Source organism: Trichoderma asperellum, chromosome 4 (assembly GCF_020647865.1).
Source record: "Trichoderma asperellum chromosome 4, complete sequence".
NCBI lineage: Eukaryota > Fungi > Ascomycota > Sordariomycetes > Hypocreales > Hypocreaceae > Trichoderma > Trichoderma asperellum.
In genome coordinates, this window is record NC_089418.1 from 4,358,977 (window position 1) to 4,378,388 (window position 19,412).

The 19,412-nt window shown below is 46.4% G+C and overlaps 7 protein-coding genes across 7 annotated transcripts; 6 read left to right on the forward strand and 1 right to left on the reverse strand.

The window, feature by feature from the left end:
• Positions 1 to 2,768: 2,768 nt before the first annotated feature.
• Positions 2,769 to 3,160, forward strand: TrAFT101_007822 (uncharacterized protein). Its single transcript, XM_066128156.1, has one exon. The coding sequence runs from the start codon at positions 2,792 to 2,794 to the stop codon at positions 3,083 to 3,085; it is 294 nt and encodes a 97-aa protein (XP_065984273.1). The 5' UTR covers positions 2,769 to 2,791; the 3' UTR covers positions 3,086 to 3,160.
• Positions 3,161 to 3,360: 200 nt separating this feature from the next.
• TrAFT101_007823 (uncharacterized protein) lies at positions 3,361 to 4,503 on the forward strand. Its single transcript, XM_066128157.1, has 3 exons — positions 3,361 to 3,612; positions 3,679 to 3,880; positions 3,970 to 4,503. Exons 1-3 carry the CDS (start codon positions 3,467 to 3,469, stop codon positions 4,099 to 4,101), a joined length of 480 nt encoding a protein of 159 aa, XP_065984274.1. The 5' UTR covers positions 3,361 to 3,466; the 3' UTR covers positions 4,102 to 4,503.
• A 1,090-nt stretch (positions 4,504 to 5,593) lies between these two features.
• On the forward strand, positions 5,594 to 7,100 carry TrAFT101_007824 (uncharacterized protein). The gene is made up of 2 exons (XM_024900584.2): positions 5,594 to 6,744; positions 6,818 to 7,100. Exon 1 carries the CDS (start codon positions 6,104 to 6,106, stop codon positions 6,725 to 6,727), a length of 624 nt encoding a protein of 207 aa, XP_024759060.1. The 5' UTR covers positions 5,594 to 6,103; the 3' UTR covers positions 6,728 to 6,744; positions 6,818 to 7,100.
• Positions 7,101 to 7,940: 840 nt separating this feature from the next.
• TrAFT101_007825 (uncharacterized protein) lies at positions 7,941 to 9,958 on the forward strand. Its single transcript, XM_024908415.2, has 2 exons — positions 7,941 to 9,010; positions 9,064 to 9,958. Exons 1-2 carry the CDS (start codon positions 8,367 to 8,369, stop codon positions 9,713 to 9,715), a joined length of 1,296 nt encoding a protein of 431 aa, XP_024759058.1. The 5' UTR covers positions 7,941 to 8,366; the 3' UTR covers positions 9,716 to 9,958.
• Positions 9,959 to 10,119: 161 nt separating this feature from the next.
• On the forward strand, positions 10,120 to 12,354 carry TrAFT101_007826 (uncharacterized protein). The gene has a single exon (XM_024908414.2). It carries the CDS (start codon positions 10,336 to 10,338, stop codon positions 12,073 to 12,075), a length of 1,740 nt encoding a protein of 579 aa, XP_024759057.2. The 5' UTR covers positions 10,120 to 10,335; the 3' UTR covers positions 12,076 to 12,354.
• A 1,224-nt stretch (positions 12,355 to 13,578) lies between these two features.
• On the forward strand, positions 13,579 to 14,658 carry TrAFT101_007827 (uncharacterized protein; the record flags this gene model as incomplete). The annotated part of the gene is made up of 3 exons (XM_024905981.2): positions 13,579 to 13,794; positions 13,932 to 14,128; positions 14,466 to 14,658. The coding sequence occupies 3 exons, from the start codon at positions 13,579 to 13,581 to the stop codon at positions 14,656 to 14,658; spliced, it is 606 nt and encodes a 201-aa protein (XP_024759056.2).
• A 1,715-nt stretch (positions 14,659 to 16,373) lies between these two features.
• Positions 16,374 to 17,663, reverse strand: TrAFT101_007828 (uncharacterized protein). The gene is made up of 3 exons (XM_066128158.1): positions 17,355 to 17,663; positions 16,729 to 17,270; positions 16,374 to 16,667 (listed from the first exon to the last, which is right to left on the reverse strand). Exon 2 carries the CDS (start codon positions 17,149 to 17,151, stop codon positions 16,960 to 16,962), a length of 192 nt encoding a protein of 63 aa, XP_065984275.1. The 5' UTR covers positions 17,152 to 17,270; positions 17,355 to 17,663; the 3' UTR covers positions 16,374 to 16,667; positions 16,729 to 16,959.
• Positions 17,664 to 19,412: the final 1,749 nt, after the last annotated feature.

A 19,412-nucleotide genomic window follows, 5' to 3' on the forward strand; every position in this document is an offset into this window, starting at 1 on the left:
TTTAAAATAATATAAAAAAAAAAAAAAAAAAAAAAAAAAAAAAAAAAAAAAAAGCTGCTTTTTTATTTTTAAATTCTAGCTATAGAAAAAATACAGCTACCAGCTAAAAGTAAAGTTATAACTACTAAAAAAGTAAATTATAACTAAATAACTATAAGCCAGGTACTAAAAAAAGATTATTAACTGCTAGGTAAATAAAAATAATAAAAATTAATTAAAAAAATCTATTTTAAAATAATATAAATACTAAAGGTATTAAAATATTATTAAAAAAAAAAAGTATATAAAAAAAATAATGTAGTTAATTAATATTTATATTATTATTTTTATTAAATTCTTCTTTAAAGGCCCTATCTTCTTCTATAACATTTTCTTTATTTATTAAAATACTTTTAATATATTCTAGCTTTTTTAAAGAATTTAAGCAGTAGTAACTTAAAAAGTTAATTTTATTAGCAGCTTATATATAAGTCTAGTAATAAATTAAAAATAAAGCTTAATTAATTTAAAAAATAACTTATAGTTATTAAAGTAATAAAAAACATTAATATATTTAAAGAATTAATAATATTTAAATAAATTTAATTAATAAAAATTAAACAGGCCTTAATATAAAAAACTAATAACTTAATTATAAAAAAGTTACTAAAAATTTAAAAATTTACTATTACTTTTTATTTAACTTTTATAATATAGTCTTTATATTTTTAAAAAAATTTCTTAGTTTTTATTTATAGGGAAACTATAATAAATTAATTAAAAATTAATAATAAAGAAATAAAAAAATATAAAGAATGTTATTATATCTAAGGTTATCTTTATAATTTCTTATGCTAAATAGCAATATACTACTTAATAATCCTTATCTATAGCTTTATAGCCCTTTTTACCTTTACTATTATTATTATCTTTAATATAAGCATAAATAATATATTTATTATTATTACCTAAATTATAGTTAATTAAAAGCAACCCTTTTAAAAATAACTTTAAATAAACTTATAATATAAATATAAGCTAGCTTTATTATATTTAGTTTTTAATATTAATAATAATATATATAATAATAATAAAAGTTCTTTTTAAAAGTTAATTAACATTAAATTATAAAGGCATTAAATAAATATATATTATTATATTAATTATAAATCCAGTATTTAAAAATCCTATATAAGTTATTTACTTACTTTTATTTTTAATAATAATACCTTATATTTTAGCTATAGTAAAAGTATTACTTAATAAAAAACTTAATAAAAAATATAAAAATAAAAATAATAAAAAAAAATAAAGAAAATTTATTTTATTTTATATTTTTAAAAATAAAAAAAGGTAAAACTATAAAAAAAATTACTGCTAAATTATATTTAAATTTAATTTATTTACTTATAAAATACTGCTTAATAAAGTATTATTTATTTATAAATTTAAAAAGCTATATAAATTATATTTAAGCAGCATTAGGTTAGTGCTATAAAAAAAAGGCAGTATATTAAATAATAAAAAAGCTAAAATATAATTAATTAAAAATTAACTATTATTCTTTAAGCTTAAATAAATATTTTATACTATATTAATAAACTTTAAGTCTTTAGCTAAAGATATAGAATAAAAGGCCTAATGTAATTAATTAAAAGTTAATTGCTATAAAAAAAAAAAGTATAAAAAAAAAGGACTTTTTTTTATAAAAATAAAAAAAGGGCAAAGATAAATATAGTCTTTTAATAATACCTAACAGCTATCCAGCAACAAAGACGCACCTAGCCCCACTTAATCCTCTATTACTCTTCTTGCAAGACCTGGATCGTGACAGGTCATGCTAATACTAAAATTTAAGCATTAAATAAAAGATTGTTTTAATAGAATTTATTATAAGGATATATAAGCTAAAAATTAATTTAAAGCTATAGATATTATAATACACTTACTTATACTAAAATTAGGGGTAGATGTATAATATTATAATATTATAATATTTAAAAATAGACATTATTATTTTATTAAAGTATAATAAAGTATAATAATACTAATACAGTACCTAATGTAGGACTTCTATAGTATATGTCTATAATTACATACAGCCATATATAGGTCTAAAATTAGCATCCATTATTATTCTTACTTAATAAAAAAAAGACACCCATTTTGCCTTTGACAGTATTATATTATATATATTAAAGAAAATTTAAAAATATTTATTATAAGCTTTATTTATAATATTTTTACAGGGGGTTAAAGCTGTTAAGGATTATATATAAATTATAAGTATACACTAACAGCTTTTTAAAACAGCTATAGATTAATAACTATAAAATAAAACCTATTTTTCTTAACTTTTTATTAATTTTAATATAAAAAATAAACTATTATATTAAAATTTTTATTATAGTATTTTTTATATAATTAAATATAGATTTTTAAAGTTATTGAGTTTGTGTGTACAAGGTGGCCGAGTAGCGGGGGTGGCCGAACAGTAGGGCGTCTGACTTACAGTGGAAACCGAAATAAGTGTCCAGGTTTTGTTGTAATGAAAGTCTTTCCGCACGGACCTGGTCTGTGGCGTAATGTGGCTGGTACAGTGTAGCCGTTATCCAACTACGTACATTTCTACACTAAGCCTAACATTATCCAGAAATGGATTTCAGTGGTGGCGACACTTTAGCCTTGTTTCTAAGGCATGAGTGCGCTAGCCTCTAGCCTTGTGGCTGCCTGCATGACTCAATCTAGAACAAGGCTGGATCACGCCTTCCCGCAGCCTCAAAGCCAGAACCGGCTCAACACTGAATGCACCATGGCTCCACCGCTTAGTGCTTTCCAACATGACTTGATTGATGCTATGATCAAACAAAACTTGCCTAACGAGATTATAGCCAAGGAAGCCGAGTGCCATGAGCGCACAGTTCGCAGAAGACTAGCGAAACGATGCTCGACGCCGACAAAAATGCCGCGCGGCCGACGACGTCTTATTACACCCTATATGGAGGAGATACTACGTGACCCTGTTTGTCTGACACTTCTCACTCTTTCTTTCGCCCTTCTACAGTACAGAGTACTTAAGTTTATATATATTTTTAATGTAGATTAATGTACTTTAGATTTTTTACTTAAATAGGTTAGATATAGTTGCTTTATTATTTTACATACAGTCTTTAAATAGTTGGCCGTCTCGATAGCTTGGTACACACACTTGATCTCTGTTCTCTCTGACTTGCAAAAAGTTCGTGACCCACTATCGGTGATACGTGCTAATGCGACGGCCGCATACGAGTACTGTCCTATACGGGGTTTAGGTCGGTGGCCTTGTCAAGTAATCGACAGCGGCCTCAGCCTCCGATCCTTCTTCACCAATTTACCCGTCTTATATCCCAATCCTATCCCAACTGCTACTCTGGACTGTTTCTTGTTCTACATAATCCCGCACCCCGCCACAATTGTTAGGGCGCCGTCTGCTTCACAGCTCGATGCGATGGCGTTAGACCCGGGAGATACTCTATTCAGCTGCTCTAGCATCCCTCCACCCTATTACGCTAATCCCGAGCACCCAGAAGACTACCAGCGGATCGCGGAAGAGGGCACCAAGACGCTTGACAAGCCGGCCCCAGGGACAGCAAAGTAGGTAGTGGCCCATTCCAGGATTGCGCGTGTATCCAGGCTCGACTGACTAAGGCACTGGGGCAGGGCAGTTCCATTTATTAACGACGATGGTCTCCCTGAGGTCGTTGTCGCCAGCTCATCGGAGACCCACGACGAACCCACACAAAAGACATTCACCCCTCCCATGGAGTCAAACCTTATCGAGACCGTAACGCCTCTGCATCTGCTTGGCGATCAATCGGATACCGTAGACTGCCCGTTCTGCAGGCGCCGCGTGGTAACCAAAGTAAAGAAGAGCCCCTCTGTCGCGACTCAGTATGTTCTTTGCTATCCCCCAAGCTATGGAACCAACTCGATCTAACCTTGCCACTCCAGTGCTGCGGCAACGGCGCTCTTCCTAACTACCGGGGTCGGAGCGGTGGCCCCGTACATGACCCATTGGAAGGGCCATGTCACCCACTACTGTCTGAATTGCAACCGGAAAGTGGCGCATCGACGCTACAATAAGCAGGGCATGCAGCCACTCGGAACACCCGACCATCTGCGAGAGGTATCGCGGTTTCCTGAAGCAGAGGCACCGAAGCAAGAAAGGCAGGAAAAGCGATAGTAGACGCCGACATCGCCGTAACTTAGGAGTCTGCAGGATCTCGGGACTAGATATACAAAGGCCTTTTTTCTTGCTTGGGAGGCAGTTCCCCGCTGTCTTATATAAACATGTTGCTCAACTTGGCCGTAGTCAAAGCCTACTTACGCTTCCTTGCTCTAAGCAATGTTTCATAGATACCCCAAGAAATGACCCAGTTGGTATAATATCGTTGTCTAGCCGCTTGTTGGCTCAGACCTCGAGAGTCTACGACCCGCTGGTCATCCTCAGACCCTCCCTCACTTTCCCAGCCAGTAGTTCCGCGTCATGGGCGAGAAGCTGCTGTTTCACTGGCAGTTCGATAGCCACCAAGGCAGTAGTGCGAACGAATTGTTTCCGCATCCAGTTGGAAGCTAAACAGGGCACCTAGTTCCTCTAAGTAGCTGTCTACTGTATTCTAATTAATTAATAAGCTTTTGAAATATTATATCAGGTTACGGCCGCGGGTCTTTATAATAGATATAGTAATATTTACCTCTTTGTAAATATAGTTATTTCCTGGAAACTTATCTTTATCTATTAATAGTTCGCTTAGCTAAGACTGGAATATCTCTTTTTAGTAGCTGCTTGGGGCTAGGATAATATCCAGCTCTAAGTTAGTAGAAATCTACCTCACCCTTATATTTTTACAGAGTAATATCTTCTACTGGAAGTCATAATGGCTTAACTTAGGGTTATTCTTATTATATTACTTCTCTTTCTCCCAGTTATACAGTTAGAGTAGTGGTAGTCCTCCCTCGCCACTTAGCGGCTCAATAGTCAAGTTCAGCATCGTCAAAGATAGCTGGATCATACTGAAAGTCACCCATATTGGCAGGCTTCTAATCAGGAAAGAGATAAGAGGCAAAGCCATGAGACATCTCTGCCTGACGAATCAGACATAACACGTTTCATCTTTGCTGCCTAAAATCTCATGCCGACTATTATTCCAGGCGCTATATAGGAACTACAAAGCAAAGTGATTGCATTAGGCCTACTTCTTACCTGGAGATAGAAATTTCATTGTAATATAACTTAAGGTTATCGTAGGTAGGATAAATTAAAGGAGAGCGATCTAGAAGAAAGAATAAATGAAAGTGGAAATTAAGGCAGCAGAATTTTCTTTCCAAGACACCGCTACAGCGCTCTAAGTACATAATCAAATCTGAAGCCAGAAGTGGAATTCAGCCTATTTAGACTAGAGCTGTTTAGACGTGTTAGAAAGTTGGTACTTAAGGTGATTATACTATTCGCACTGTACTAGCCACACGCCCCACCAGAAGGTCCGTGCGGAAAGAGACTCTATACAAACAAACCCGGACACTTATTTCGGTTTCCACTGTATATGAGATTAAATAATACATGTTCAAGATGTTGCTTCTAGTGGTACCTCCCGTAAATACCGGAAAAACTCAGCCGCATTCATCCATCTCCTCGTGGTCCTCCGTCCGCTATTGCTAAAATCGCTCCTGCTTTAGCCTCATCATCCACAACAAATAAAGGCGTCTTTTCAGCAAACTTCGACCAGCACGGTCCTCGGCGTCGCTCAATGAACAGTCCCTTCCACCAACAATCAAGAAAGCCCTTCTGAACACCAGTCGTAGTCAGTCCCGTGTGCTTCTGTAGAGGCAGTCTGAGGGCAAAGCGGCGTGGAGGCTTATTGATAAGCATGGTCAATAACAGTGCTCAATAACGAAAAGGAGTGGATTTCTCGCTTGAGCATCTACCATGGATATCCAAAGGGTGGAATCTTCTTGTTTTTCAAGTAAACTCTTCAAGCATATAGTCTTCCCATATTCCCATCTTTCGGTGTGTCCATCTTCCATCTTCATCACATCCCTTCTTCACAGCCTCAACAACAGTTGAATCAAACATCCTTCGTCCAAAATGAAGTTCCTCACCGCCATTACTCTCTTTGCCACCGCAGCCATTGCTGCCCCCAACCCCGAGCCCTGGTGCTGGCGCGTTGGCGAGTCCTGTTGGAAGGCCAAGCGTGCCAACGACGTCTTTAACATTGCCGTCCGCGCGGTAGGCGGCCTCGAGTCGGGCGTTGAGGCCCGCAGCGAGCCAGTCGGCGGCATTCCCAACGACGTCGCTTTCGAGGCCATCAAGGGTATTGAAAACCTTGCCATTCTTGTCGCTCAAGCTTCCAATGACCCCAAGGCCTTCTTCGGCAACCACACTGAGCCCGCCAAGCGCGATCTCCAGGAAGAGGAAAAGCGCTGGTGCTGGCGCGTCGGCGAGTCTTGCTGGAAGGCCAAGCGAACGGACGAGATCCAGGAGGATAAGCGCTGGTGCTGGCGTGTTGGCGAGTCCTGCTGGAAGGCTAAGCGTGTCGCTGAGGCCCTCCTTGATGCCACCATCGAGGGTGACGAGAAGCGAAGCGTCGAAACCGAAGACTCTCCTGCCAAGCGCTGGTGCTGGCGAGTTGGCGAGTCTTGCTGGAAGGCCAAGCGCAACATTGAGTTTATTCAAGACCAGGCTCGCAGCCTCATTGAGTCCCTGCAGTAAATGGACAGTCTTGATAGGTTAGTCTTCATATCCAATCCTTACCACCAGATCAATGCTTTCATCCAAAGATTGCTAATGTTCGTTCCACAGAAACATGAACAAATGCAACGCCAGTCACGCTTCATGAGCCATGCACTCCTTCACTTCTTACCTCCCTAGTATCCACTTGCGATATTATGGGTTCACACAACTAGGCGGGACTTGGTTCTCTGTCAAAACTTTTCCCGCTATTTTCACTGGGTAATCATGTTGAACCCAACTCATCAGAGACTATGCCGGCATGGCATGATAGGGATAGTCGTGGATGTATTTTTGTATTTATAGTATAGTTCCAAGAATAGCATGATATAATGTTACGCAGAACATCTCAAGCTCGTATTTGGCGAGATTTTCGTATGAGTGAATGTGTGGCTGATGCTGCATGCAAGAAAATGCAAGTGACTCGTCAAGTGGATAAATGTATACACCTTGTGGATGAGCTTAAGTGTCTCTTGTAAGATCCGTCGAAACAAACACGGCCACGCCATTATCCGCGATTAGATACCAACGTCGAAATTTTCGGCTTGTCGGTATATCCCGTGCATGATACGCGTAAGCAATCAGACAAACAACTGCTCTTCATCAGAATTATGGACCAGGACCAAATGGCATGAGTACCAGTCCACAGCCAAGTGCCATGAGCATCCAGGGCCACATATTCCAAATCAAAACTGCTGATGTCCAGACGTTCTACGAAATCCATCAGCCTACATCTACAGCATCAAAAGTCATCAAAATCACTAGCGATATGTGGCATGTGCATGTACGCTCAATCATTGCGGTCCCCTCCATGTGGCTCTTTGAGCCAGGAAAGCACCGCACCCAAGATTGCTCGCTTTCTTCTCCGTTTTCGTTCCTCAGGTCCCCGGCAGTCGTGAGCCCACGCCCGAAGGCGTAACCTCGTACCAGGTACTCGTTTTAAGTGTGGAAGAACCCGAACGTGATATTTGCGTTGTTCATGGAGAAGAAAAAAGGAAAAGAAAAAGAAAAAAAAGTTTCGGCAACAGAAATTTTCCTAAAATAGGCAGCGGGTCGTTGAGAGTGGGTCTGATTGGCGCCTGGGATCCGAGGCAGCCAAGTTTTGGGTTTGTCTAGATCTGGCCCAAGACTCCATAATTTTTCTTAGTTTGGGTTGGAAGCTGTTGGTACCTGATGACGGGAAACAAGAGCAAAACCATCATGATGTCAGCGAAGGGAAATGAGCTGTTGTAGCAGCCATGGCAAGAATCAGCAAGTGCGTGTGCGGGAATAAAAGGCTTTAATATATATATATATATATATAACAGTAACAGGAGGAGGGAGAATGGCAGCCTCGGCGCATATCACGCGTATCGTCAAAAGCCAAACCGCTATGCATAAAAGCAAACCCAATCCCTGCAAGCGAGTGCGAGCTGAACAACAAAACATGTGACGCCTAACCAGAGGCGAATTGCATGAACTGCGCATGATGCAGGGGAGCCTAATTTCCTCATGGCATGCCAGCCATAGCGCACCCGTCTGCCGTTTCAGCATAAGCGCCGCGTCTTTTCTCTGCCATTAATCGCCAGAGATCGCCTCCCATCGCGGTAAAAGCGATGGTGATCGATCTGACCGATTCACCATGCCGAATGCCATCATCAGCTGGTTCCGGCGCCGGCGCGTCGCAAGAAGCAGCAGGAGGCAGCGAGCGCTGTCGGCATCGTCCGCCATCGTGAAAGAGGCTCTGCCCGCACCACCGCATCCGAAGCTCCCCTCGCAGCGCCGAGCTCGCCTCACTCCAACGCCGTCATGCGACGACTTCGTCTCTGCTGCCAATGCCGCCACCGCAAACAGCTTCTTCTTCACCAAGCTTCCCTTGGAGATCCGTCGCAAGATCCTCATCGAGGCCTTTGGGGGTCGGACGGTCCACATGGATCTTGTTTACGACCACCCACTGCTGCCTCCAGAAGAAGGGGCCTTTATACTTGAGGATGGCACGTGGCGAAGACCGCCTCATGGCAATATGAACCTTCGCTTTCAAGGTGGCAGCTGCGATGTGCAAAACCTCAGACTGGACGACTCGCGACCGAAAGAGTGGGCATGGAGAAGCTCTGTCTGTCACCGAAATATCCCAGGTTGTCCTCCTACCCTGCGAAATCAGCCCGCCGAAGATTACTGTCGATTTGGCCAGACGGAATGGCAGCGCGTTTGCTTAACCTGGCCAGGCGAGTTCCCGACCAAGTGTCTGATAGGGGCAATGGGGTGGCTGCGCAGCTGTCGCCAAGCGTAAGTTGGATATCTCACTGTCGCTGTGTCCGGGTTCTGATGCGTTTTGCTAGATACGTCGAGGGCATCGATATCCTGTACTCCACCAACACGTTCCACACAGCCAGCAAGGAAATGATCCTCAGCCTCAAATCCATTCTCCTCCCTCAGCGATTATCCAGCATCACCTCCGTAGAGCTCCTGTGGGACTTTGCGCCGTTCCCGAGCATCCATCCGCAAGTTGTCAAGCCGCCTTTATCAGATATGGCAAGCTTCCACGCATTTCTCAACGCCATCCCAACCACGTTTCCCGCCATAAAAAGGCTGCACATATCACTGCAAGGACGGCTATATCCGACCAAAACTGTCGACGGTAGAACAACCTGGGATAACAACATCGACAGAACCGACGAAATCCTGCATCCGGTGGATAACTTTGTCTTGGAGCTAGCCCCCAACGTGCAAGACTTTTCGCTCGGCATTCCAAGCTCTCTATACATACATCAGCGAGACCGAGCTCTCAAAAACAAAGACCCAGTAGAGCAAGCTCACCTGAAACAGAATGAGCGGCATTGGAGGCCGCTAAAGGGCTCTGCGGAACGATCAGGATACTGGGTATGGCTGGGACAGAAGGATTTCACCATGCCAGTTATATGCACGATGGGTGAAGGGGGAGGCTTACGAGATTTCGTCGGAGAGGAGAACTGGGTCCTTTATAAATTCTAGACGTGCGTCTCTTTTTTATTCCCCTCGTTTTGGATTTCCTTATACCGTGTCGTTATACCATTGTCTTTTCGTCGCAAGAATATGGTGTAAGCCCGAGTCTATTTTCGGGTTACCCTACGCCGAGCATTTCTGTCCTCTCAGCGAGCTATTTCATATACTTTTGTCTATACGCTCATCTATATATATATATACCTATTTAAATAGCAATTCATCAGCTCCAATTCAGTTAAAGTACAATTCAGTCAGTATCTTAAAAAAAAAAAAAAAGCCATGACCAGGCGGCGCATGATGAACGCGCTGGTCTGATGATGAGTGTGGCTTTGCTAGGATCAGTTACCCCGCCATAAAGCTCAGACTCAGCCATCACCTCCTGATGCAACACTGAATGCTTCACTTACTCTTGATCACAATATTCTCAACGGCCTATTGAATCTATCAGTATTATTTTTGCTGTTGTTCATTTTGAAGAGTTTAGGAGTACGAAATTTATAAAAAGTACTCAAGTTTATCGAGCATCAGTCCAGCATAGCTTGATAGATAGCTCGAGCTGCGTTACACTCAAACAGCTCATCCCACTTTCTGTGTAACAGGGTCTCACTCCCATATATAATAACACAGCCATGGCCGACATCACATCCCGCCTGGCAGCGCTCAACCCCTTCAACTCAAACAACGCCGGCCTCGACGATGACGACAAAGGCGATGTCATGGCGCCGGCCGCCGGCAGCTCGCGCAGATCCGACACGGCCAAGGACCAGCTCAGAATCAGCCGCGCGCTTCGGACGTTCCTCCACGACAACAGGATCCTGTCCGAGCGCGACGCCGGCCTGGACGACCAGCAACTGACGCCCGCCCTGCGCGAGCTGCTGGCCCGCCGCAGCTTCGAGGCGCCGCCGCCGCTCGTCGACCCGACGCACCCTCTGCCCGAGTACTTTGTCAGCTCCAGCCACAACACGTATCTGCTGGCCAACCAGCTGTACGGCAAGTCGTCGCCGTCGGCGTACGAGACGGCGCTGACGACGGGCTCGCGCTGCGTCGAGATTGACGCCTGGGACAACTCGGACAACGAGGACGAGCCCAAGGTGACGCACGGCTTCACGCTGGTGTCGCACATTTCGTTCCGCGCCGTGTGCGAGACGATCCGCGACGTCTACGACCGCGAGCTGGCGGCGGGCACCTTCACCGCGGGCCAGGCTGGCGATCCGGCATCGCCCATCCTCTTATCGCTGGAAAACCACTGCGGGCCGCACGGCCAGCTGCGTCTCGTGCAGATTATGAAGGACGTCTTTGGTCACCGCCTCATAAGCGAGCCGGTTCGCCGCAAAGGCACGCGCGAGCAGCAGGGGAGCGGTGAACATGTCACTTTGGAGGATCTCGGTCCCAAAATTTCCGTCATTGTCGAGTTCCATCTGCCCGATGAGGCCACCGACAGCGGTGGTGATGATGACGACGACGAGGAAGAGCAGCAGAGGGTGGCCCGCAAGGCGTACAACGAAAAGAAGAAGCAGTCGTCCTCCACCATCATCATCCCAGAGCTGGCGGAGCTGGGCGTGTACGCGCAGTCGGTGAAACCCAAGGACAACTCCTGGTACGATCCCGGACAGCTCATCAACGGCCCGCATCACCACCTCATCAACGTGTCAGAGTCTGGCTTGTCCAAGCACCTGCCGGACCACGCCGTCCAGATCTCGCGCCACAACGCGCGGCACCTGATGCGCGTCTTCCCCAAGGGCACGCGCATCTCGTCGACGAATCTGCACCCCGAAAAGTACTGGGGCGTCGGCGCCCAGATCTGCGCGCTCAACTGGCAGACGTACACCACCAGCGTCCAGCTCAACGACGCCCTGTTCAATGGCACGCCCGGCTACGTGCTCAAGCCGGCGGCGCTACGAGCCGGCGGCAGCGGCGATCTTCGCACGGGCCAGACCAGGAAGCTGCGCGTCCACGTCGCTGGCGCCACGGACGTGCCTCTCCACGAGGACAGAGAGCGCGATTCGATCAAGCCGTACTTGACGTGTTCGCTGTACAGCCCACTCATGGGCGACAAGGAGCCCCCGAAACGAAAGACTGAGCCTTACAAACACCACACGCTGGGGTTCCTTCATCATGGAGAGAACCCACATGCCACGAATCCGATTTGGGACGAGACCCTGGAGTGGGAGTATGAAGACAATGAGCTGGTGTTTCTGCGCATGCTCATCAAGAGCGATGACAGCTTTGCGAGAAATCCAAAGTTTGCCGTTGCGACGGTGCGGCTCTCGTATGCTCCTGTGGGATGGACTTTTATCAGGATGAACGATCTCAAGGGTAAGGAGTCTGACTGCACGTTACTCGTCAAATTCGAGTTTGAGGACTCGTAAATGGTAGATTATGTTTTACTTGCCGGCCACAAGGTTGAGACGGTCTTTATGTCTGATGAAAAAAGAAACACTGCTTGAATGTATAAGTGCTGAAGCACATATAAGCGGTAGTATATAGTGATAATACCCAAGTATTAACATGTACCCTTTGTATAAAAGGATAGGAGTAGATGAATCAACGAATCGTCTCGGTGGTGTTCTCAGCCGCTATTCTGACGTTTCTGGATCTCAACGACCCTCAAGTTCGATTTTTCATACGGATTAACTTTTAGTAACGGAGCAGTAAAATCCATATTCGTTCCGGAATCTCCAGATCAAAGCCAATCAAATCATAACCCCATCAAGTCGTCTCCAGAAACACCTTTCGAGATACTAATCAAGCTTCCCCCCACTCGTACAGCCGGGGTTCCCCAGACCGAGCCAACACCAAAACCGGGCGAGAGAGAAGCCGGTGTTGGATAGTAGTTTGAAAGTAAGAAAGACAAAGAATGGCCGGTAGTCTAGGTATCATTGTTCCGAAGCTTATTGTATATTGACATCCTGCGGGGGAATCAAATCGAGCCTATGCCGGAACTTCCGTAACGGATCCCCCATACCAATGTCCGCAGTAATCTCAAAACTTCTCCCAACGGAATCATAAACTACTATCTACTCCCTACCCGCCAGGTGTTTGCCCTTTCCATGCTCGTGTTTTGTGCGGTTGGCCGATCTCGCTGCCACGGTGTGTGTACTATGTCTCTCCATCCCATGCTATGCTATACATGTAGTATCAAACGCAAGCATTGATAACACCCCAATGGAATGTAAATTGATTTCCCTCCCATAAGAGACAAAAATGGTAAAACAAAAAGCTCTATTTATAGGTTGAACCCTACTCGACAACCTTCGGCAAACCTAAAACCTCGATTCTGAGCCCCAAAAAGTGAAACAAGGCCAATTGTACTGATATAATGCCCCACATGCCGTTTTATCGGGAATTGGCACTTTGCTGATTTTGTAAAGTTCGAGACCATTTCCAGATAGGTAAAGACGTCATGTACATATTATAAGCTTCATTGACTGAACCAGCCCACTGGTTTTTCGCAATATACCACCTCTTTCACAAGCTGCTCATAGATGGATATTCTGGTGTATTTGATGAATGCGTGTTGTGGTAAAAATGTAGCATTAACACTAGTTGTAGATGAAGTTGATTGTGCCGCCAATTATTCCACCAGTCAAATTAGTCGCCAAGGCCCAGCGCATATCTTCGCATATCGTGGGAGCAGCCAAAGCAATAACTCCCCGCTGCTCCCAAGACCTCTAAAAACGACATCGGTTTTCTTTCTCCTTGGTCAGCTACCACAGTCACAGATATCAAATTTCCGGGCATCTCTTTTGTTTCTTTATTTTTTTTTCAGTCACAGTCCTCGCAAATCGCCCGGGAGTTCGGAATCTTCTCCCTTCCCGCCATCCCGACTCTCGCTTACAATTAGCTCTCGCCGCCGCCGAAAAAACAGAGCCATGTCGGCAACACCCCTCAGCAGCTTTGCTCAGGTGCTGACAAGTTCCCTGGCAGAAGCCAAGCTCGTGCCTGGCTCAGCGGAAGCACTCATTCCTCGGGGGTTTGAGCCAACCACGCGACTGGGTGTCTCATTCGAGGGCCGGGATGTTGAACTGGGTAACCTTTTTCGAGTGAGCGAGGTTAAGCAAGCTCCATTTGTGTCTTTTGAGGCTGAAGTAAGTCTGCGCGTAATTTGGAATCCATCCTTGGCGTTTTTTACTTCATATCTGAGTCGGTTTATACCGCTCAATGAGGCGCTGAGCTAGAAAGCCAGAGTTCTGAGGGCTTATCATGCATACATATACATTTATAGGCTGGGGATTCATCGGGAGACGCATCTTATATGTTGCTCCTAATCGACCCCGACGCACCCACACCAGACGACCCTAAATTTGCATTTTGGCGGCATTGGGTTCTGCCAGGGTTGAGGCCATTAACTTCAGCTGATGGCATCGTTGCCCAGACAAAGCCGGTGCTCACTGAGTATCTTGCTCCGGGTCCTAAAGATGAGTAAGTCACTTCTCGCTTCATCTCTTTTACCGTCCCATTTCCCTTGTCATTCTGCAATCCACCCCTCTTTACGTTCTGGCCAATTCATTTACCTACTCCATGGCTCCGTAATCGTGAGGGGTGGTTATGTAGGAGAGTGGATTGTGCTGTGGTAGCTGCTCCTATCATACGGTAGACACTGGTGTGTGTCCCTCCATTGCCGAGAGCTAATAACCCGGCTCCAATCATGTCTCTATGATCTGAAATGGCCTTCTTTTCTCTTCTCTTCTATTCCATTTTTAGCTTTGTATGAACGGTATTATTGGATAAATTACTAAATGAGATATGTCATTCAAAGTTCGAAACCACATCGGTATCTGTTCCTGCTCTTCCGAGAGCCCCATGGCCTGACTCTTACAAAAGAAGACGTTGGCGGCGAAGAATTTGTCCAAAGACGCTCCTTTGATCCTGTCACGTTTGTCGAGAAGCATCAGCTACAGTTAGTCAGTGTAAACTGGATGAAGGGTGCTGGCGATGGCTGGAAGGAGTAAAAGACGGGGCATCCTGGCAGTGTCATCCTCTTCTTCTCTCGCTTCCCATTCTTTTTGCCAGATAGGGCCATAGCGAGCGGCTGTGAAGCACAATGATTGTCACGCGCCAAGAACCCCTTCACATCCGAACCCCTTGACTGGCTGATGGTAACCCTTCCTTGGTGGCCGAACTGTGTGACTGCTATCATCGTGCATGCTTCGTGCCTCTGTGTCACAACCCTGTAGGCCAATCGCGGATAGGAGAGCAGTGGGCATATGCACGCAGCCTCTGGAAAAGCGCTCCAGCAGTCAAGAGGGTGTGGCCTCAAATTGCCAACCGACGACAAGTTTGTGTTACACGATGGATTTGAGCGGCCCGTAGTATGGCGTTGAACCTAGCCTATCCCAGACGCCACCACTAACAACTAGTAATGGCCGTACGTGGCTGAGGCGGACCATGAGGTGGTCGTGGTCGACAAGTCGCTGCCGTAATGTTGAATAAAACTTCCAATTGTGGCCTTTTCGTTATCTTTTAAAGGGTCACGAAAGCGAGCCGTTAAAAGACACTGTTGACTTTGCGCTTGGGCGACTAGGTCGGACATCGGGAAGATTGACATCTTGAGGCAACCACTACTAGTACTACTTGGTAAGAGTCACAAGGACTCTGGCGAGCTGGTGCCGAAGCAGCCTTGGCGGTCGCGCCATGAGTTTAACAGGCTCAGGGATTATTGAACAACTATACATTTAGTTTCACAGAAGTTATGAGATTCATTTCGAGATGTCGGTCTATGATGGACATGGGCGCGGCAGCATTTGAAAGAAGACGACTTAGTAAGCCAGCGAGTGTGTAACGCAGAAGGGCGACAGCTATGTAATAGCTATTACTTAAGCCACTGAGCGGTTGAAAGGCTTCACTGAAACGAAGAATTCTCAGGTGTGGTGGTTCCACAACATTGACTGGCTGTCGTCACGAGGCCTGTCCGGCGAAAAGGATGCCATGTCTGTACGACTCCAGCTGTGTACAAGTAGGTACTCATCGTCATGGGGAAGTCTAGGGTTTGATAGGTGGGAGGAGGACAAGGGCTGAGTTTTTGGTGAGAAATAGGAACAAAGCAAATAAGTCATGGTGTGCCTATGTTGTACTGAGATTTTGTGGTAGGTGAGTGTATAACTGACGACCGATCGCCAGAGGCCATAAATACAAAGATATTGCTGTTTGTGCTCTCATAGTTTGATGAGAGATTGAGCGATTGGATGCCATTAATATCGTATGGCTCATAATATTGGCTAGAAATAGCGGTTCGCAGACTTGTCGATCTGTAAAGTAGAATGCTGGTTGGCACGCTGTGGCTATAAACGCGGAAGTGAGACGTGACAGGCGTTTGTGTGTCAGGAGAGAATGCCCCTCGGCTAGCACGAGATAGCAACGACAGGGCCAGCAGCGAAAGAATGAAACTAGGCCAGAGCAGCAGCATCGTGAAATAAATATTCATAACATGGGTGCCGACGCCACAATGCACATGAAGTAAAAAATAGAGACTAGGTATAAGCAGTTTACCAGATGATGGACAGCTAGGCAGGCAGCCCGGGGCCCACGAGGCATAATTGAGTACGCTGTCAGGCATCAAAGAGCCGCACAAGTTTTCTTCCTCTTTTTAATTTTTCTTCTTTAATTGCTTTCGCCTTTGCCCTTCACAAAACCACCCCCCTCCCCCCCAGTCATAATTCTGGGTAATGGTTTGGGAAGGTGTCTCGGGCAGAGCATCTGGTTGCAAATAGTGGTCGTGCCCCGTAGCTATATGAGGTGTTGTCGTACACGATGCTTAGACGACGAACAAGAATAGAAAAGGGTTCACAAAGGTGCCAAGGTGCATGTTTTTTTTTCTTCTTTCCTTTCTCTCGTAGCTGCTTTGGCATGCCCTGTCATCAGTCACTTTTGGCCCTCGGATGAGGCGAACACGATAGAGACGGGGCGAGCAGCTGAGTCTCTGGCATGAAGGCAAAGCATATCGTGATTTCGGACGTTATTCCTGGCTAGGAAGGCTTGGTCAGTAACGCTAGAAGCCAAGTGCGAGAGGGTGAAGAACGCACTGTATGGCGGTAGGGAGTACCTCGCACCGGCTGCGAGGGGCTTGCGAGTCACGCAGACTTTTGGCGCTCCATTAAAGCGGCTGGGGCGGGATTGGTGGAGCGGCTGGTTGAAGCGTTTCTGTTGGACAGAGGTGGACGATCCATGACATCAGGCGGGGCCGACGTCAAGCTCATTTTCTGGGAGATTGCCTGTCCGGGCAAGGCTCGTTTCCGAGCGTGTTGGACGAAGCATCAGAGCCGGGTGACGGCAGGGGTGTCGAGCACCTTGTACGGACGACGAGCCAGAGGTGCCTCACGATATCGCCCATCAGTCAGTCCCTTCGAGGCAGAGACGGCTCCGCTCACCCCCTTCTTTGTGGGATAGGCTGCCTGTAGCTTCGCCGGCTGCGACGCCGCGGTTGACTGGTGTCTCCTACGGAGCATCGCGTCGTGCAAAGCGGAGAGCAGAGAAAATTTGCCAAACGCTACGGAGCAGCGCGCCGTAGAGCTAGCAGCAGCTATTTGGCGACAGGGAGCTCGTGTGGGCTATCCGCCATCGAACCCTGAGGTTTCCAGATTAGTAATGACGCAAGTCAGATGGAAACACCGTTTCTCGCTTTTTCCGTAGCTAGAATTATTATACCTACTTGTAATACCTAATAAAGGCCATGCCGAGCAGGATCACGCCGGGGTTCGGGATTGGGAGACGTGAGCTGCTGTTGCAAAGGACAAAAAGCTCCCAGGCGAAACATCTTGGCCTGGGGTCTGAGTAAGGTCGCTTGCGAGATGGGTCGCAGGAGGGCGCCGATCACTGGTGAAGCTCGTAATGGATGGCAGGATATCTGCTTCTTGTCCAACCGTCCTCGCAGGTTGACCTTCCAGACAGCAGGACCCACGAGCAAAAGCAAAATAAATGGTAGCTAATCTGCCAGGAGGTGAAAAAAACTGACTGTAAAAAAAGCAATAAGTGGGGAGGGTGGTGATACTCGGAGAAGCACATTGGCACACTGACGATGGAGGCATGGGTTATTGGGTTTTGGAGGCGGCCAGGGTGTGCTGAGCCCAGCTTCTCTACTACTACCGCCCGATACTGGCAGGTACTCGTCATACGGTGCGATATCTCCGCTGGAAAACTGTATCCAGGCCGCTACACTCGGCTGAAAAATACAGTGTGAGAGGCAGAACTTCCCGCCGCGACACGTGCCATACTGCCCACCCCTCAGCGGTACTGCCTGGTACTGTGCTGTGCTAGGTACTCCGTCCAGTGGGCGTCTTTGCTGGCACCTCTTAAGGGGTCTCTTCTATGGCGTCACTGGCATTGATCGCCTCTGTTCCCAAAATTATGAGCGCCGACGTCGCATGTCTTGGTGTCGGTACAAGCACATGGCAGTACCGGCGATAGCAGCAGCTCCAGAGCGTCTCGCCCTGTAATCTTGCTTGTACTACCACTGATATCGTAGCCAAACGCGCCGAGTCTTTTACGAAGCCAGGTCAGACCAAGCCGAGCTCTGGCCCTTTTTTCTCTTCACCTTCTTCTTCAACAATCTTAGGTAATACTTCTTCGTCTTCACCAGCCCACCTCGATAAGCTAGGCGGGCTGCATAATCGCGCTATCGTGGCTGACCGCGAGAGAAGAAAAAAAAACCCATGGCATCTACAGGGCCCTCATGTGCCCTTCTAGCTCGGCACTGCGGTGATACTTCTGCAAGCAGAGGCACTAGCAGTGCTAAAAAACCAGCACTAGGCGCTACGGGTTAGGTAGTGCGCTTCTCAAATCGTCCATCGCCATATCGCGGGGAGTAGGAAGAAGGGCCCAGGAGCAGGGGCCCGGGATATCCATGTCAAAACGGATTTCCGCTGTGAAAGTGTGAAAGGAGAGGCTGATCTGGCACCCCCCCACGCCCTCGCTGTCTTTTGTTTGTGAAATTTTTTCCTGTTCCTTTTTGCTCCAGTCGGCGTCCCATCACGAGGTGTCTGTGATGCGTGGTATGGATGGCATGAGAGGGGCGTACATTAGCAGAGCGAGTCTGCCTGTATCCCGCCCCTGTACACCTACAACGTGCTTGGAGGAGCCGGCGGCGGCGAACGGAGTACCGTAGTACTGCAGAAAGTGCCTACACAAGGTGCTTCCTGGCGAAGGGTGTACAAGAAAGCGACTTGGGGGGTATGTGCACGCCGGCGCTGCGCGGCTGTAAGACGTCAGTACATGTCAGTGCGCGCACGCTTGCCGTAGCAACAGGCGCAAGGTATCCGGTACAAGCGTCTCTTGCTGGCCTAGCTCATTTCGAGCAAAGGGTCCTCCCCATCCATCGACATGGTCATGGAAGCCCAACACTCTCTCTCTTTTCGTCTCGACCGTCGTCGCCGGAGCTCTTCAGACCCCCTGTCCGCGTCTTTTTCCCAGTCATGGTGGGCTCCCCACCCCTCCCAAATTCATCCAATTCACCGCCTGAACTGCGATTCTGCGAACTGTGTGCTGGACTCGCTGCTCGACTGTGCAGCAAAGCAATACGGCTACCAGCAGCTGTGCTATCTCCTCTCAGAAACACACCCACAGCCGCTTCACTCCCCTTTTCTCGCTCCCAAACCCGTCCCAAGGGCCCTCCATTGCTACACATACTCCGTCAAGACACTGTAGATGTTTTTTTCGTCTCTTGATCCCTTCCGTCGCTGGACAGTGTGTGTTGTTTTGCCCCTGTCAGCTA

Coding starts and splice junctions, on each gene's coding strand:
- TrAFT101_007825 (XM_024908415.2), top strand. CDS start 8,367: ATGCCGAATGCCATCATCAGCTGGTTCCGGCGCCGGCGCGTCGCAAGA. Junction 9,011..9,063: donor CTGCGCAGCTGTCGCCAAGC/GTAAGTTGGATA, acceptor GCGTTTTGCTAG/ATACGTCGAGGGCATCGATA.
- TrAFT101_007822 (XM_066128156.1), top strand. CDS start 2,792: ATGGCTCCACCGCTTAGTGCTTTCCAACATGACTTGATTGATGCTATG.
- TrAFT101_007823 (XM_066128157.1), top strand. CDS start 3,467: ATGGCGTTAGACCCGGGAGATACTCTATTCAGCTGCTCTAGCATCCCT. Junction 3,613..3,678: donor CCGGCCCCAGGGACAGCAAA/GTAGGTAGTGGC, acceptor GCACTGGGGCAG/GGCAGTTCCATTTATTAACG. Junction 3,881..3,969: donor GGCGCCGCGTGGTAACCAAA/GTAAAGAAGAGC, acceptor TTGCCACTCCAG/TGCTGCGGCAACGGCGCTCT.
- TrAFT101_007828 (XM_066128158.1), bottom strand. CDS start 17,151: ATGCTCCGTAGGAGACACCAGTCAACCGCGGCGTCGCAGCCGGCGAAG.
- TrAFT101_007824 (XM_024900584.2), top strand. CDS start 6,104: ATGAAGTTCCTCACCGCCATTACTCTCTTTGCCACCGCAGCCATTGCT.
- TrAFT101_007826 (XM_024908414.2), top strand. CDS start 10,336: ATGGCCGACATCACATCCCGCCTGGCAGCGCTCAACCCCTTCAACTCA.